We start from the raw sequence: 17,273 nt of genomic DNA, 5'->3' as shown, positions 1-17,273 counted from the left end.
AATGATCATTTGAATACATTTGCTGCAAATTCAGAAAAAAATAAACGGTGAATTTAAATTCAAAGTTTCAAAAAATGCAGGCCATCAAGGAGAAGATCAATGACTTGAAGGAAATCCGAAAAGCCAAGGCTGAAGCAAAAGAAGATGAAAGAGTAAGGACTTTTCCATATCTCAACAAGGATAAATAATTTCACATTATATAAATATAAATACATTAGGATTGACAATTTTTAACACGATAATTTGTTATCATACTTGCATCATTGCACGGGATATATTATGTTCGTGTTTGAGTCCTTAATTATGTTCGTAACATGTAACGATTGGAGTGTGTAGGCGGAGAGAGAAATGGCGAGATCTCGAATCGAGGTGGCTCATGAGGTGAGGATGGCGAGAGAGGCGGAGGCGGCGATGGATTATCACACGCAGAAAGCGGCAGAGAAGGCGGCTGAGCACGAGAAGAAGTACCCTCAGCCAGAGCACGCCGGGGCTGAGCAGGCCGACGATAGCCTCTCTGTTGAATCTCAGGGCCGGACTAATTCATCTGCTGGTTACAATTCATCAGCAGCATTGTCTAATAATTACAGCAGCCGCTGAGTCCGGCCTCAACAAGGCCACTTACACCGACGCGCCCTCAACCCTCGCGGAGGAGGACGCCGTCTACCCGCCGAACAATCCGCAATAGATTCATCCATATATGTTATAATTGAATAAACTAGAGCAGATGCATTGCCTTTTGCAGTCAGCTGCTATTATTTTTTTATGTGATTAGGTGTTTCTGAACATATGGATTTGTTATTTCACATTAGGATGGTGAAAACCAGCTTCTGTATTTTAGTTTTCGTGGTTAAATAGTTAGTTATGCAAAAGATTAGAAATGAAGTTGTGATTGGATTAGGAGAAGCATTTTATTTTGTCATCTATGCCATCACTGACTCATTTTTCTATTTCGGAGAATTCTTCATAGTTGAGTCATTTTCATATTTCAAAACAAAATACTACTGAAAATTTCTATTTCAGGAAGTTCGAAAATGGAGATGCGGGGTATCGATCCCCGTGCCTCTCGCATGCTAAGCGAGCGCTCTACCATCTGAGCTACATCCCCATCACATCTGGTGTTCCTTATATTATATATCTACCATTATGAGATAAACTGAAAATCTAAGATGCTGAAAATATTGATGTGGATTGCAGATCACCATTATTTGAGGTGGCTTTTGTTCGTAACGTAAGGATGATCCTGCTTAAAGTAAAGAAGATTTTATTTATTGGGCTAGAGATATCAAATATATAGCCACCAACCTTATCACTATCCCTATACTCCAACAATACAATTGAATGATGCTTTGAGCTATCATATTCCACAAATATTTTTAAGAGAGATCAATGGCGCCTAAACTAGACAGGCAACCTTGGGAGCCACAATGTCGAGAAGTCCTTTAGGATTGTCTACATGAACCCAGTGCCCCGCGTCTGGAAGGACATGGACAGAGACTTTCCCCTTGGTTGCATGATCTCGTCTAGAAGTAACATGTTCGAGCTGCTCTATGATATCTGAGTCCCATCTATCGCTCTTCTCTGCACGTACAATGCCTACCTTCGTGCCATTGGGTGGGTTTTCCAAAAGGGACCAATAGTCCATCTCACTGAGCGATAATTCAAAAGGAAATGATTATATCACAGCATTTTGTGTTTCAAAACAGCCTATATTGAGTGCCAAATTGCAGATTATTACCTGTAAGATTTAAACATCTGGACAGCGCCATCTAGATTGAATGCCCAGGTCTCATGTTCTCCTGATTTCTTAAGGTTGCTTCCTATCCATTGAGATAAAGACTTTGAAAAGCCAAGTTTCAGCATATGGTCTACCAGCCACCTGCATATAACACATGTTATTGACTGATAAGCCGACTTTAAAGAATAACTCTTCTATTTTTGTCTAGGCAGAAATATATAAGATAAAAGTTAAGTGCATACAAGATGCATCTTAGCTTTTTAAGGATAAAACACGTTAAACAGCTAGAAGCTGGCATCATCACCACAAATAGCATCTACTCCAAATTAACAAGTCGTTATGCAACAGCATGCTAATAGGACTGCATGTCACTCAAAAGAAAGCAAAGCTCAAATGTTCAATCCTCCAATTCCCGCTATTCAGTATTCCTACAAAAAGAACCTAACGCAGCAAGAGTGATTTTTCTGAATGAAGTAATATATAAAGGACTGAGGAAGTACTTCCTAGATGGTATTTCTGGTGGTAGACTCTGCAAGATCTGCAGAACTTTCTCAACTTCACCTTCATCATTTCGTGGGATCAATTTTCCAGGCACAGAGTCCAGTACCCACAGCTGCTCTACAACAGTTTTATACACATCCATAAGCCAATAAATTATCCAAATAACATAAAACTTAAGATTTTGCATACACGCATCATTTAGCACAAAAAGGAAAAAAATGGAAGATGCACATAGCAAAAGCAGACTGGCATGTTTGTTTTTTCTGACATACCAGTTTTATAGAAACCAAACTAAATGCTACCCCCTCTTTTCCCCTGATTAGGAGCAAACCATAAGTACTTGAAGTACAATGATAGAATGGTAGCCTAAACTGTACAAGTAAATACCTGTTTGGGCAAGCTGACATTATCCCCATAATCCCCGTTAGCACAGCTTTGCGCAAACTGCAACGCAACCTTTCCTCCCATGGAGTGGCCCATAACAACATCTGGCCAATCCCAGCCTTCTGCCCTCACCAAATTAGCCAGATCTTTGGCAGCGTTATCCAAATTATGTGGAGGCAGCAGTTCTATTTCCGCAGATTTCCCATGATTCCTCAAATCAACCAGAACAATCCTCCAAGCTGCACATGCAAAATAACCATGATGATCATTCCATTGTTTTCTCATCTCCCAAATGATCACGGATACACAAATGCCCATCCTATGCATAGTAATAGAAATTTAAAAAGCTTTTCATTGTCAGGTTTTAACAGACTCTACCACGATAATTAAACAACATGTAGTCCAACAACCTTGAACACGTTAAATCGAAATTCACATCCAATTGCGCAACACAATTTTGCATTTTAGGGAACGATTTCTGAAAATGTCACATAAAATTGAAACGGTGCAGCATCAAGTATTATGCTTAGCAGACTAAAATTGAAGGTAAATTGAGAACTAGCAAAACAGCAGAAAATGTAAATATACGTACGGGCTGGGGAGAGATATGAAGCGAGGGACCGAGAGAAGGAACGCCAGTTCCGACCGGAGCCGAGGAGGCCGTGTAGCACGAAGGCCGTGAATTCATAGGGTTTCTCCGGCAACGATTTGATCTCTTCATATGCCAGGGTTTGCAAGGATCGGTAAGTATGGTGGCGGACCAGTGCCGGTCCATGGAGGAGCCGGTTCAGATTGTGGCGTAGACAGATACCTCTTCGAGCTGTCGACATTTTTTGGGTTGGAGGACAAACACAGCAGTGCCTAAACGACGCCACTTTGATCATGTTTCTTAGAGCATCCACAACGCGTGGCGTAACCGGCCCGTGTTCCGTGCCGGAGGAACGAAACTGCGGAGAAACGCGTTGCAGACGGCCGTTCCATCCCCAGCCCGTCCCGAGACGCGGCACGCGACGTCACGCCACCCGCCGAGGTGACGTGGCGAGCTCCCAGGCCATGCGTTTCGCCCACTCGCGGGCCGGGCATCGACACGATGACGCAATAAATGTATTTTTTTTTTTAAATTCGAATTTTAAAAAAAAAATTAAAAAAAAATGTAAATGGTCCAGCCGTTTTTCAATTTTTTTATTTCTTTACTCTATAAAATACTCCTATTTCATACTCATTTCACTCGCAAACACACATCTATTCCTCTCAAATCCTCTCTATTTCCATCTCAATTTTCATCTCAAATCAACTCTGTTTTTCTTCTCCCAAATTTAATCAAACTAATGGATCATTTTGAACAAATGCGTCAAATAATGGAACAATCACTTGAAGAATATCGACGATGGGATGCGGAGGAAGTCGCGCCGCCCCAACGACGGTCCCGTACGTACATCCATCGTAATCGGGAGGAAGCCGCCGTAAGGTTAGTACGCGACTACTTCTGCGATAACCCGGTTTGGGGAGATACGTACTTCCGTCGCCATTTCCGCATGGGGAAACCGCTATTTCTCCACATCGCGAATACTTTGGCAGCCCGGGAAGAGTTCTTCCAGGAAGGGTTCGACGCGGTCGGCTGTCCCAGCCACACGACGCTGCAGAAATGTACTGCAGCAATCCGTCAGCTTGCGACTGGACAAACGACCGACATGTTCGACGAATACCTCCACATCGGAGACACCAGGCGACTGTGCTTGCTCAAATTCTGCAAAGGCGTCCGGGCAGCATTCACCGACGAATTTCTCCGGAGGCCAAGCACGACCGATTGTCAGTTCCTGCTCGACCTTCACGAAACAGTGCACGGATTCCCCGGGATGCTCGGCAGCGTCGATTGCATACACTAGCAATGGAAGAATTGCCCGGTGGCGTGGAGGGAGTCCTACACGAGCGGCCACAAAGGCACCCACCCAACCGCTATACTCGAGGCCGTTGCCGACTACCGGCTTTGGATCTGGCACGCGTACTTCGGGGTCCCCGGGTCGAACAACGACGTAAACGTGTTCCACCAATCCGACCTCTTTACCGAAGTTTTGGATGGTAAAGCGTCGGCCATCAACTTCGTCGCCAACAACCGGCTTTATAAAATGGGGTACTATCTCTCCGACGGCATCTACCCGAAGTGGCCTACCTTCGTGAAGACGTGCAGCAGGCCTGCGAACCCAAAGCAGGCTCTTTTTGCGCAGAAGCATGAAGCTGCTCGCAAGGATGTGGAGAGGGCGTTCGGGGTTCTCCAAGCGCGCTTCAACATCATCAAAGCCCCGGCTCGTACGTGGTTCATGAAGAACATGGTCGACATCATGTATACCTGCATAAACTTGCACAACATGATTGTCCAATACGAAGGACCCGAGGCGGGAAATTGGTTCGAGCCCGAATCCCCCGGAAGCTCAACCGCAAGTAGTCTGCCTCGAAGTGGAGCGCATCCGTCTATACAAGAACGGTTATCTATTCGTGCAAGGACACGCGACTCTAGCGCCCACACCCCAACTCCAAGAGGATCTAATTGAGCACATTTGGGCAAACTTTGGCGGATGAAATTATTAAATTGTGTTTTTTTTATGAATTTTATGTTGTAAGTTTATTTTATTTAATGAAGTGTGTTTGTTTTAATTGAATTGGGTTGGAAATAAAAATAAAAAATGAAATTGAATGAATAGTAATTTAAGGAACGGTTAAGGGACGGATAAGAAACGGAGGGTTGCATGTTCCGTTCCTTAGTTAAGAAATGAAGTTAAAAAGTACAGTGGGGCCCGTAAATAGTAGTTTAAGGAACGGTATATCAACAGCGTTGTGGATGGCCTTAGAACATCTCCAATAGCAATATGTCAGCCATAGCCTAGCCACAAACTCCTCCTGCCACATCATCAGCACTAAAAACTCCTCCTGCCACATCATCAGGACAAGCAACTGGACAAGCAATAGGCTAACCATAGGCTAGCCACAATAAACAAAATTATAAAAAACAAATAATTAACACTCACACAAAATACGGAATTAAATTTACGACACAAATACGGGAAAATTCAATAATAATATTTAATTTTAAAAAAAGTACATTAATTAAAAAAATTACATAATTAAAAAAAAGATAGATTAAAAAAATTACATAATTAAAAAAAAACTAACGCCGTGCAGTCCTCTGCGCCCACAACTATTCAATTAAATCCTTTTGGAGTCGAATATGAGCATCCACTTGGCGCATGTCGGCATGTGCTTGGAGGCGGCCGGCTTCAATGTGAGGTACCCCGCTTCGTACGTTGGGGGCAGCCACGCCCTGGCTTGGACCGGCTTCATTATCGTCGTTGGCCCAACTAGTCCGTTGTACACCTTCATCTTCGACAATCATGTTGTGCTTGATAATACATGCACACATTATATCAGCAATGCAGTCAACATGCCACAAACGCGTAGGACCCCTAATTGTTGCTCATCGAGACTGGAGCACGCCAAATGCGCGTTCCACGTCCTTGCACGCCGACTCCTGTCGTTCCGCAAAGTAGGCCTTCCTCTCATCAGATGCGCATCTGATCGTCTTCACAAAGACGAGCCACCTAGGGTATATCCCATCCGCCAAGTAGTAGCCCATATCATGCCGGTTGCCGTTGGCGACAAAACTGATGGCCGAACCGACGCCCTGGCACTGCTCGTTGAAAAGGGGCGACGAGTTGAGGACGTTGAGGTCGTTGTTCGACCCGGCTACCCCAAAATACGCATGCCAAATCCACAGTCGGTAATCAGCTACGGCCTCGATGATCATCGTGAGATTTTTTCCCTTGTAGCCGGTCATGTAGAACCCATTCCAGGCAGCGGGACAGTTCTTCCACTCCCAATGCATACAATCTATGCTGCCTAACATACCCGGGAACCATGCTTCTCCCCGTGCATCTGCATCAGCTCCTGACAGTCTTCGGGGGTAGGGCTTCGAAGATACTGATCACGGAATATTTCAACCACGCCTTGACAGATATACTTCATACATTCAAGGACAGTCGTTTCACCGATGTGGAGGTACTCGTCCCACATGTCTGCCGCGCCTCCGTAGGCCAACTGCCTGATTGTCGCAGAGCACTTTTGAATAGGTGTGTGACCGGGTCTGCCAACCGTATCGTGCCTGAAGCGGAAACACAGATATCGATGCTACAAAGCGTCAACAATACGCATAAACAGGCCCTGCTCATCCTAAAACGCTGCCTGAAAAGGTTGGCGTTAAACCGCGGCTCCTGTGCGAAGTAGTCTTCATATAGCCGCTGATGTGCAGCTACGTGATCCCGTTCAATCACTGCTCGGCGGTGGACAACGGGTCGAGGTCGAGGTACCGCCGGCTGCCAGGCCCTTTGTATCAGCCGGTTTATCTCACTGGACGTATAGGCATCCAACTCTTCGTTCATTTGCCGTTCGTACTCCTCAGCATCCCCACCACTACTACCACCCGCATTACTCATTTCACGTTGTTGATCTTGTAAAGAAATTAAGATAGAGAGAAAACTCGTTAAAACAAGTGGTGCGAATGAAAATAATGTGCAAATCGCGTATATATAGTGTTTCGAAAATTAAATAAATAAAAAATAAAAAATTGGCTGGCCGATCGCTCGCCGATCAGGAGCCTGCAATGGCGGCCAGCCGATCGGCGAGCGCATCGGCCAGCGCCTGAAAATCGGCGTGCGCTCGCCGTTTATCTCGCCGATTTGCCGCTCGCCGGCTGCAATGGTTCGGCGAGCGGATCGGCCAGCGCCGGGAATTGGCTAGCCGGTCCACTCGCCGCCATTGTAGATGCTCTTATACTATTGCTTCTTTATCAACAACTCTTATTACTGATTATTAAAGAATAGTAATAATAGTAATTTATCTAAAACATACTATTAGTATAAGAAATGAATTATTATTATTATTTAGCTGCAAAGATGGGATATGGAGTATGGTTAGAGATGCCCTTATGAACCACGCTGTTGCCTTGCCGCCGCAGTCGCGCCATCTCTTCGTCGGCCTCCGCCTCTTAACCGAGCAGAAAAACATTTACCCCGGAAAATGCATCCACTCCCATCTCCTCAAAATTGGGATCCTCCCCACATGCGCACCATTTTCCATCGGTCTCCTCAACTTGTATGTCAAATGCCACCTCATCTCCGACGCCCATCGCCTGTTCGACGAAATGCCGCTGAAACATGAAGCAGTTCCGTGGAACATTCTTATAAATGGCTACTCTCAACTGGGCCTCTCCCGCCACTCATTCTCTGCTCTCCAACTGTTCAAAGAAATGCTCCAAAGCAGTATCCTTCCCGAGTCGCATACTTTTGCCGGAGTTTTCTCCGCCTCCGCTGTTTTGGAGGACGCGGTTATGGCCCAACAGGCGCACGCTTTCGTGGTGAAGTTGTGTGATTATTGTGACGTCTTCGTGTATAGTTCTATGCTGAACGTTTATTGTAAATTTGGTTCTCTTGGTGAAGGTCGTAAAGTGTTTGATGAAATGTCCGAGAGAAATTCAATCACTTGGTCTACTTTGATATCTGGCTATGCTTCGCAGAGGCTTGGGAGTGAGGCTTTTGATGTTTTCAGAGCGATGATTTTTCAGGGGCAGGAAGTGGTGAATGAGTTTGTATTGACTAGTGTTCTGAGTGCTTTCACTTCGCCTGATTATTTGATTATGGGAAACCAAATTCATTCTTTAGCAATTAAGAACGGCTGCTCCCAAATTGCTTCTGTAGGGAATGCAGTTATCACCATGTACGCCAAGTGCGGAAGCTTAAAGGATGCAGTTTGTGTGTTTGAGCTTTCCCCGGATAAGAATGAGATCACGTGGTCTGCCATGATTACAGGGCACGCGCAGATGGGGGCTGGTGAGAAGGCGCAGGCCTTGTTCAAAGAGATGCATTCTTTTGCAATGAAACCGAGCAAGTTCACCCTTGTAGGAGTGCTTAATGCTTGTAGTGACTCTGAAGAAATTGCTGTAGGGAGGCAAGTGCATGCTTATTTGGTAAAATTGGGATTTGAGTTTCAGATGTATATAATGACGGCTTTGATTTACATGTATGCTAAATGTGGTTTCATTGTGGATGCTCAACGGGGGTTTGACACCCTGGATGAAGCTGATCTCGTGCTGTGGACCTCCATGATTGGAGGGTACGTGCAAAATGGTGACAACGAGAGTGCTTTTGGTTTGTATTATAGAATGCAGAGGCAAGGGATTCCTCCCAATGAATTAACATTGGCGAGTGTGTTGAAGGCCTGCTCGAGCCTTTCAGCTTTGGAGCAAGGAAAGCAGATGCATGCTCATGTGGTTAAGAATGGTTTTACTCTTGAAGTTCCAATAGGAAGCGCTCTCTCGACTATGTATGCAAAGTGTGGGAGCCTGAATGATTGCCATTCCGTCTTTAGGAGAATGCCTGCTAGAGATGTGGTGTCGTGGAACGCAATGATTTCTGGACTTTCTCATCATGGCCGGGGAACTGAAGCTCTTGACCTTTTCGAAGAAATGTTGCTGGAGGGTGTCAAACCCGATTATGTTACCTTTGTGAATATCCTTTCTGCCTGTAGCCACATGGGGTTGGTGGATCGAGGCAGGGAGTATTTTCAGCTGATGTCGCAGAAATTCTGCATACCTCCGAGGCTGGAGCACTATGCTTGTATGGTTGATATATTAGGCCGTGCTGGGAAGCTCCAAGAAGCAAACGAGTTTATTGAATCAGCGACTATAGATCATGGTCTCTGTTTGTGGCGGATCTTGTTAAGTGCTTGCAGAAACCATCGTAACTATGAGTTGGGTGCTTATGCTGGAGAAAAGTTGATGGAGCTAGGCTCAAAAGAGTCATCCGCCTATGTGTTGCTGTCGAGTATTTATTCAGCGCTGGGGAGATTAGATGATGTTACGCGAGTTAGAAGAATGATGAGCAGCAGGGGGGTCAACAAAGACCCAGGATGCAGCTGGATTGAGCTCAAAAATCAGGTTCATGTGTTTGTTGCTGGAGAATTGCTGCACCCGGAGATGAAGGGCATACGAGAAGAGCTGTCGAGGTTTAGCACAGTGATGAAGGATGATGAGCTTTACCAACCGAAATATGATCCGTTTTTCGGGGGATAGAAATAGATGAATTCATACAATGAGATTGTGACAGGAACATTTTTCTATAAAACCATTCATACGGGTTGTCGATGCTCTAAGTCCACAACAATGCTCTCTCTTAAAATAAGAAGTGTGGAATTCAATTTCATATAAAGATAGTATACTATCAACGATTCCCATCCTCAAAGTGTACATTGCAAATAATAAATTAACAGATCTTGAAGAAAATTCATCCAAAGCTTGTAATTTTATGATGCACGTAATTCCCAAAATGTTTTTAAGATAAAATTGAGAGAGTAGGTGGAAAGCCGCTTTTGTTATTCTTGGTAAAGTATATATATTCGCTTTCATCAACTAACTTGAAATGTACTTTCAATTGGTTGAGCAGTTTTTCCACAACCTCCAACCGACACCATTTCTTTGCTAAAACAATTACAGTATTTTACATATAATTAAGAACACATTAGCCTCGAGATTCAAAACCGCTTAACCAACATTTTATTTTATAAAACATTATTGTTAATATTAAATACACATAACTTATAAACACTTTTAGCATTTACACGATCAAACTTATATGTATGTCGATAAAGAAGCAAATGTAGTTGATGACGAATAAATACGTTCAAAATTTAGTGTAAATAACAAATTACATAGTATCCAAATATATGGAAAGACTTTATCCATACATCATCATTGGGTAATTTTCCTTTATCCATATAATATTTATATATATGTAAAAAAAAGTAGAATTATGAGTGAGAAAATAAAAGATTAGAAGACCCTATTTTTCTTCCCTTCTAAGCTCTCTTGGCTTGCAATAGTCTCAACCCAATCAATCCACCAAAACTCAATCCCTAAACAACGAAAACTCATTCACAGAAATATCAGAGGAATTAATCTGAGATCAATAGATTTGGATTTGATGAGATGGGATCGGATCAGAGTTCATGGACGCCATACAACTACAAGGATTGCTCACTAGGAATGTGCAGCATCTACTGCCCCCAATTTTGCTACTTCATCTTCCCTCAGCCTCCGCCGCCGGACTCCGCCTCCACCTCCCCTTTCACGCCTCTCATCATCGCCGTAATCGGCGTCCTCGTCAGCGCCTTCGTCCTCGTCAGCTACTACACCATCGTCACCAGGTACTGCACCAGAGCCCGATCAGGCGACGCCGAGTATCCTCCGGCGGGTAATCAGTGGCAATCTGCGGCGGCGGCGATCGGGCTGGAGGAGGCGGCGATCAGGTCGATCGCGGTGCGAAGGTACCGGAGGGCGGAGGGGCTGATCGAGGCGGCAGAGTGCGCGGTGTGCTTGAGCGAGTTCGAGGAAGAGGAGCGGCTGAGGCTGCTGCCGAAATGCGGCCACGCATTCCACGTGCCGTGCATCGACGCGTGGCTGAAATCGCACTCCAATTGCCCCTTGTGCCGAGCCGCCGTCGTCGCCGCCTCTCCGCCGGTGGATTCGGATCCTTGCGAATTGCGTGAGGTGATTGTGGTGGTGGAGGAGGAGGAGCAGGAAGTGCCGAAGAGTCCGAATCGGAATGCGGAAGAAGAAAATGGTGCGAGGCGTATGAGAAGATCGGTTTCGTTGGGGGATGTTAGGGTTTCGAAGGGGGATTTTGGTGATGATTTGGGGAGGAATAGATGTCGATCTTCGAGGGGATTGAATTTCGCATGAACATACAAAGCCAATCTGTAATTATTTTATTTTTATGATTGAACGAACATGCATGATCATTTTTCATTTTGTACATACTCCTATTTATTAATTAACACAACAAAAATTAAAAGGAATACATTTGTTTTTAGTTTCAGTTTCGATTTCCCAATTATTTTTACACAATGCAAACTGATTAGCTCATTGGTTTTTGTGGAAACGTCTCATAATTTTGGTATGATTAATGAGTTGATATTAATTAATTTTAGGTTTGAATGATAATTAAGAGTAGGTAAATAATGCAAGCTATCACCTTTGGTGATTTTATCAGTTTTATTACAACTTTTGAATTTTTCCAGTTTTATTTTATCACAGTATTTAATTATTATATTGATTATAGCCTAACCTTTTTAATATATCAATTTATCATGCCTTTAGAATTTGTATTTATCAATCAATTTTAGGCAGTTCTTTTCAAAAAATAAAAACTAAAGTAAAATATTTAGGGGTGAGTATTCGGATTTCGGTTCGATTTTTTGTCAAAACCGAACTAAACCCGAAAAACCGAATTTAGTTCAAAATTCAAACCGAACCGAACCCGAAAAACCGAAAACCGAACAAAAACAAAAAAATAATATATATTAATATATATATATATATATATAATTTTTTTATTTATATATACTAATAGAATATAAATATATAATATAAAATTAATAGAATATATCTAATACATATTATATAAAATATATTAAAAGATTATATATTATATGTATGATATAATATATTAAATTAATAGAATAAATATATATAATATTACATTTAAAATATAATTCAATTTTTCGGTTTTTCGATTTTTTTCGCCCGAACAGAACCGAACCGAACCGAAAAATTGAAATTTTTGTATTTTTAAAACTTAACCGAACCGAATTTCAAAATTTCGGTTTGGCTCAGTTCGGATATTCGGTTTTCGCTTTTTTGCTCACCTCTAATAATATTAATACCTTTGTATACTCCTATAACTTAGTACTATTTCATAACAATATTATAAGCCCACTTTTAATTACACCACATGTCACATATGTATAATCGGAGTACTGAAATTTTGATAATAAAATCGATACAGGTTTTTTAATTAGTATTATTAAAATTAAAAGACCGAGATATAACTGACACAATGATTAAACATTGGGATAACATTGAAAAATTCCAAAGATTGATATAGAAATAATAAAATCAGTATAGATTGAGGAAAACTTGGCCAGTAAGTTAACTATTTAAATAATTAAGGTGCAAAAACAGAAAATAAGTGATACACATACATGAATTTATGGAGGCCTTAAATTAAAGCCTTCAAGTTAATCTTAATACTTAATTCGACGTTTTACATCCATCAAATATAAGGTGTAATTGCTTAGAGTGTCCACAGTGGGAGAGCCGCGGCCCGTGGCTCGGGTGCGCGGCCCCCACTGCAGAGAGCCACGATCGGTGGCTGGGAGCCGAGAGCCGAGAGGGAGCCGCGGCCGCGGCCTTCACGCGGCTCAACCGTGTGTTCCGCGGCCCACCACTGCAGCGGGCCGCATTTCGTGGCCCAGCCACCGATTTTTTTTTTTTTTTTTGCTTTTTTTTTTTATAAATACACGTCATTTTTCCTCCATTTTTCTATCTCAATTCAAACACCACTCTTTCCAATCTATTTTAATTCAACTTCTGAAATATGGATTCCGACGATGAACGGTACCAAGAAGCGGTAGATCTGGAGTTCCAAAACCTGGTTGCAGCGGTGCAACATGAAGCTGACGAGGCGGAGGCGGTGGCGGTGGCAGTCCCTCGGCCGTTCTATCATCGGCTGTATATCGACCGTGACCATGCCGGGGCTGACCGCCGGTTGATGGAAGACTACAACACTGCAGACTGATTTGGTTGAAGAGGTCTGGAACCGTAGAAGGAGTGTCGCAGAGTGATATGTGTTTTCGGGTTGTTGTTTTTAAACTAGAAAAATTCCGTTGTATAATTTTCTCATTTTAATATAATACAACGAAGTTCTTGTTAAACTTTTTTTTGGTTAGGTTGTGATTTTTTTTTTTTTACAATCCAAATTATTTTATTTTAATTAAAATTATAAATATCATATATTATAGTCTAATAAAATTTATTGTAGTTAAATTATAAAATATCATTAAAAAAAGTAAATTAATTAATTTTTATTTTGGAGCGGGCCACATTTCGTGGCCCTTGTTATTTACTATTGTGGAGAACCCAGGAGAGCCACATTTGATAGCCGGGTCAACTTTAGTGGCCCTTGAGGGCCACCATTGTGGACACTCTTAGAGGTTTGGAGTGATTTGGAACTTTATCACATCATTTTTTTTCTTCAATTTGTACTTAATAGATAAGTTGAATTGAAAATAGAAGGTGACACGTACCTCTCACATATTCGCTTTCACCAACTAACTTGAAATGTACTTTCAAGTTCCAATTAGTTGAGCAGTTTCCTTTAGAGTATCCACAATGACGGAGCTAGCCGCTCCGCTCGCCGAACCATTGTAACCGGCTAATCGAATTTCGGTGAAAAAATCGGTGAGCGCGCGCCGATTTCCGAGCGCTGGCCGATGCGCTGGTTGCCATTGTAGGCTCCGGATCGGCGAGCGGATTTTTTTTATTTAATTTTCGAAACACTATATATACGCGATTTTCACGTCATTTTCATTTGCACCGCTTGTTTTAACGAGTATTCTCTCTATCTTAATTTATGTACAAGAGCAACAACGCGAAATGAGTAGCGCGAGTGGTAGTAGTGGTGGGGATGCTGAGGAGTATGAACGACGAATGAACGAAGCGTTGGAGGTCTATACGTCCCGTGAGATAGACCGGCTGTTACAGAGTACCTCCACATCTGTGAGAGACTGCCCTTGAATGTATGAAGTATTTCTGTCAGTGCGTAATTGAAATATTCCGTGATCAGTACCTTCGAAGCCCTACCCCTGAAGACTGCCAGGAGTTGATGCAGATGCACGGGGAGAAGCATGGGTTCTAGGGTATGTTAGGCAGCATAGATTGTATGCATTGAGAGTGGAAGAACTGTCATGCTGCCTGGAAGGGGTTCTACACGACCAGCTACAAGGGAAAGAATCTCACTATGATCCTCGAGACCGTAGTTGATTATCGGCTGTGGATTTGGCATGCGTATTTTGGGATATCCGGGTCGAACAACGACCTCAACGTCCTCAACTCGTCGCTCCTTTTCAACGAGCAGTGCCAGGGCGTCGGTCCGGCCATCAGTTTTGTCACCAACGGCAACCGGCATTATATGGGCTACTACTTGGCGGATGGGATATACCCTAGGTTGCCCGTCTTTGTGAAGACGATCATATGCGCATCCGATGAGATGAAGGCCTACTTTGCGGAACGGCAGGAGTCGGCGTGTAAGGACGTGGAGCGCGCATTTGGTGTGCTCCAATCTCGATGGGTGGCAATTAGGGGTCCAACGCGTTTGTGGCATGTCGACTGCATTACCGATATAATGTACGCCTGTATTATCATGCACAACATGATTGTCGAAGATGAAGGTGTACAACTGACTAGTTGGGCGAACGACGATAATGAAGCAGGTCCAAGCCACGACGTGGCCGCCCCCAACGTACGAAGCAGGGTACCTCACGATGAAGCCGGCCGCCTCCAAGCACATGCCGACTTGCGCCAAGTGAATGCTCATATTCGACTACAAAAGGATTTAATTGAAAAGTTGTGGGCGCGGAGGACTGCACGGTGTTAGTTTTTTTTAATTATGTAATTTTTTTAATGTACCTTCTTTTTTTATAATTTTTTAATGTACCTTTTTTTTAAAGTTAATGTAATTTTTTTAATTAATGTACTTTTTTAATTTTAATAATATAATTGAATTTTCTCGTAACTGTGTCGTAAATTTAATTCCGTATTTTTTGTGATTGTTAATTATTTGTTTTATATAATTTTGAATGATGTGGCTAGACTATTGCTAGGCTATTGCTGGACTATTTGCTTGTTTTGATGATGTGGTAGGAGGATTTTTAGTGCTGATAATGTGGCAGAAGGAGTTTATGGCTAGACTATGACTGAGCTATTCTTATTATGGATGCTCTCACAACCTCAACACACAACATTTCATTGATAAACAAACAATATAACACACTCTAAATACAACTTAATTCACTCAAATCTGTTTAAGTAGCTTTTATTTAGTTGAATGCAATTTTGTCAATTTTAATGATAGTACATGCGTCCCATTTAAGATGTCATCTTCCTTTTTAGTTTGTATATTCACTTTTTATATTTGGAATTAAATCCCTCATTTTTCTCTCCCTATTAAAATATTCAATCATTTTTTTCACTCTACTTTATTATAAATAATTATTCCACATAAAATTCCGTGCCACTCAAGAATGTGACCATCTTGAGTGGGATGAAGGGAGTTGTGGTTATCGTGTTAACCCAACCTACATTACGTTTGTACTATAAATGTATACAAGCAAAATTAATGGTAACATATCCTTATTCAGTTATATTATAATTTAATAAAAACATGTCTTAACCGTGGGTTTCGATTCCAACCTAAAAAATACATTATGATAGCGGTTCGTGGATGAGGCCCATAATGTAGTTGATGATAAATAAATACTCTTACTTGAAGCATTGAAGTATGTGGTATGGAATAAATGGATAAATTATTGTTGACCATAGTTTCCTTCCCTTATAAGCCCTATCCTCTCAGCCCAACTAATTATAAAGACTCATTCAGTTAGATAAAAAAAAAATTAAGAGATGATTAAATTATTAAAAAAATGATGTTTTCGATAAATTTGTAACTGATATAGCAATTAAGAAATTTTATGTCAATAATTTAAACAAACACCTCTATTCATAAATAATACTAGTACAAAGTTGTGTTGTTAAAAAACGTCAACAGTATATTACACGTAGACCTACGTGGTATTTATGCTACGAAAAATGGTGAAAAATCCAAACTTCATGATTTTCCAAACTAATTTTTAAAGTTGTAGGATGGACCATAATTTAACCAAATTTCAGGTTTATCAACAATCATTGTTAATAAATTGCAATTTATTACTACTTTGTAGAATTATAAAAATTCAAACTTTAATCAAATAGAAGTAGTATTTTTTTTCTAATAAACAATAACCGTTTATACTTTATATAAAGAAATTATTAATTTGAAGACCCAAATATAACTAGCAAATATAACGGGTGCTTCGTAAGCTGTATTAGAGCAGCGAGCATGTATGTTAATTATTTGAATGCAGGTGATCATTGTATCTTGAACACAGTTGCAACCATGGATGATATCAGGAATTTATATTGGCAAAATTAAGAGATTTAAAAGAGACAATTAGTAAGAAATTAAAATAAACAAGCTGTATAATAAATATTGTATATATATGTGAGAAAATTGGAAGTGAGGCATTTGCGCCCCTTGCTAGCTCCTGGCGGCAACAACTAGCAAGAATAGAATAGTAGTGCAATTTCACTAATAATCTACTTCATCCATTTCACAATTACTATCATTTATATCTTCTATATAATCTATTTCATCCATTTTATAATAACAATCATATTTTGTTATTTTAGTTCATCCCATAATAAAAGTTATTTAATTTTTACCACCATAAGTATGTCTCACATTTCACTAACTTTTTCAATCTACTATTGTTTATATTTTTTAAAACTTGTGCCCACACCAAATGTGCTCTTATTATGGGATGGATGGAGTAATATTTTTATATTCTTTGAACTTCTTTTTTTTAATCTAAATTGTGCAATATTAACATGTACTGTACACAATTTAAATGAGGATCAAATCTCATACATATTACTTACGATATTGAGTTTCTTAGT

The 17,273-nt window shown here is 41.3% G+C and overlaps 4 protein-coding genes and 1 non-coding gene across 5 annotated transcripts; 3 read left to right on the top strand and 2 right to left on the bottom strand.

Annotated features, from left to right (window-relative positions):
- The first annotated feature begins 53 nt into the window (after positions 1–53).
- On the top strand, positions 54–830 carry LOC121761789 (late embryogenesis abundant protein 6-like). The gene is made up of 2 exons (XM_042157458.1): positions 54–152; positions 337–830. The coding sequence occupies exons 1-2, from the start codon at positions 75–77 to the stop codon at positions 595–597; spliced, it is 339 nt and encodes a 112-aa protein (XP_042013392.1). The 5' UTR covers positions 54–74; the 3' UTR covers positions 598–830.
- A 202-nt stretch (positions 831–1,032) lies between these two features.
- Positions 1,033–1,105, bottom strand: TRNAA-AGC. Its single transcript has one exon. It is a non-coding gene; the product is annotated as a tRNA-Ala (tRNA).
- A 139-nt stretch (positions 1,106–1,244) lies between these two features.
- LOC121760223 (protein ABHD11-like) lies at positions 1,245–3,458 on the bottom strand. The gene is made up of 5 exons (XM_042155870.1): positions 3,213–3,458; positions 2,624–2,859; positions 2,236–2,348; positions 1,736–1,876; positions 1,245–1,646 (listed from the first exon to the last, which is right to left on the bottom strand). The coding sequence occupies exons 1-5, from the start codon at positions 3,448–3,450 to the stop codon at positions 1,394–1,396; spliced, it is 981 nt and encodes a 326-aa protein (XP_042011804.1). The 5' UTR covers positions 3,451–3,458; the 3' UTR covers positions 1,245–1,393.
- A 3,963-nt stretch (positions 3,459–7,421) lies between these two features.
- On the top strand, positions 7,422–9,809 carry LOC121762976 (pentatricopeptide repeat-containing protein At2g33680-like). The gene has a single exon (XM_042159003.1). The coding sequence runs from the start codon at positions 7,578–7,580 to the stop codon at positions 9,735–9,737; it is 2,160 nt and encodes a 719-aa protein (XP_042014937.1). The 5' UTR covers positions 7,422–7,577; the 3' UTR covers positions 9,738–9,809.
- A 605-nt stretch (positions 9,810–10,414) lies between these two features.
- Positions 10,415–11,506, top strand: LOC121761227 (RING-H2 finger protein ATL52-like). The gene has a single exon (XM_042156854.1). It carries the CDS (start codon positions 10,650–10,652, stop codon positions 11,400–11,402), a length of 753 nt encoding a protein of 250 aa, XP_042012788.1. The 5' UTR covers positions 10,415–10,649; the 3' UTR covers positions 11,403–11,506.
- Positions 11,507–17,273: the final 5,767 nt, after the last annotated feature.

This window comes from Salvia splendens, chromosome 13 (assembly GCF_004379255.2).
Source record: "Salvia splendens isolate huo1 chromosome 13, SspV2, whole genome shotgun sequence".
In the NCBI taxonomy this organism is placed as follows: Eukaryota; Viridiplantae; Streptophyta; class Magnoliopsida; order Lamiales; family Lamiaceae; genus Salvia; species Salvia splendens.
This window is presented reverse-complemented; position numbering and strand designations above follow the sequence as displayed.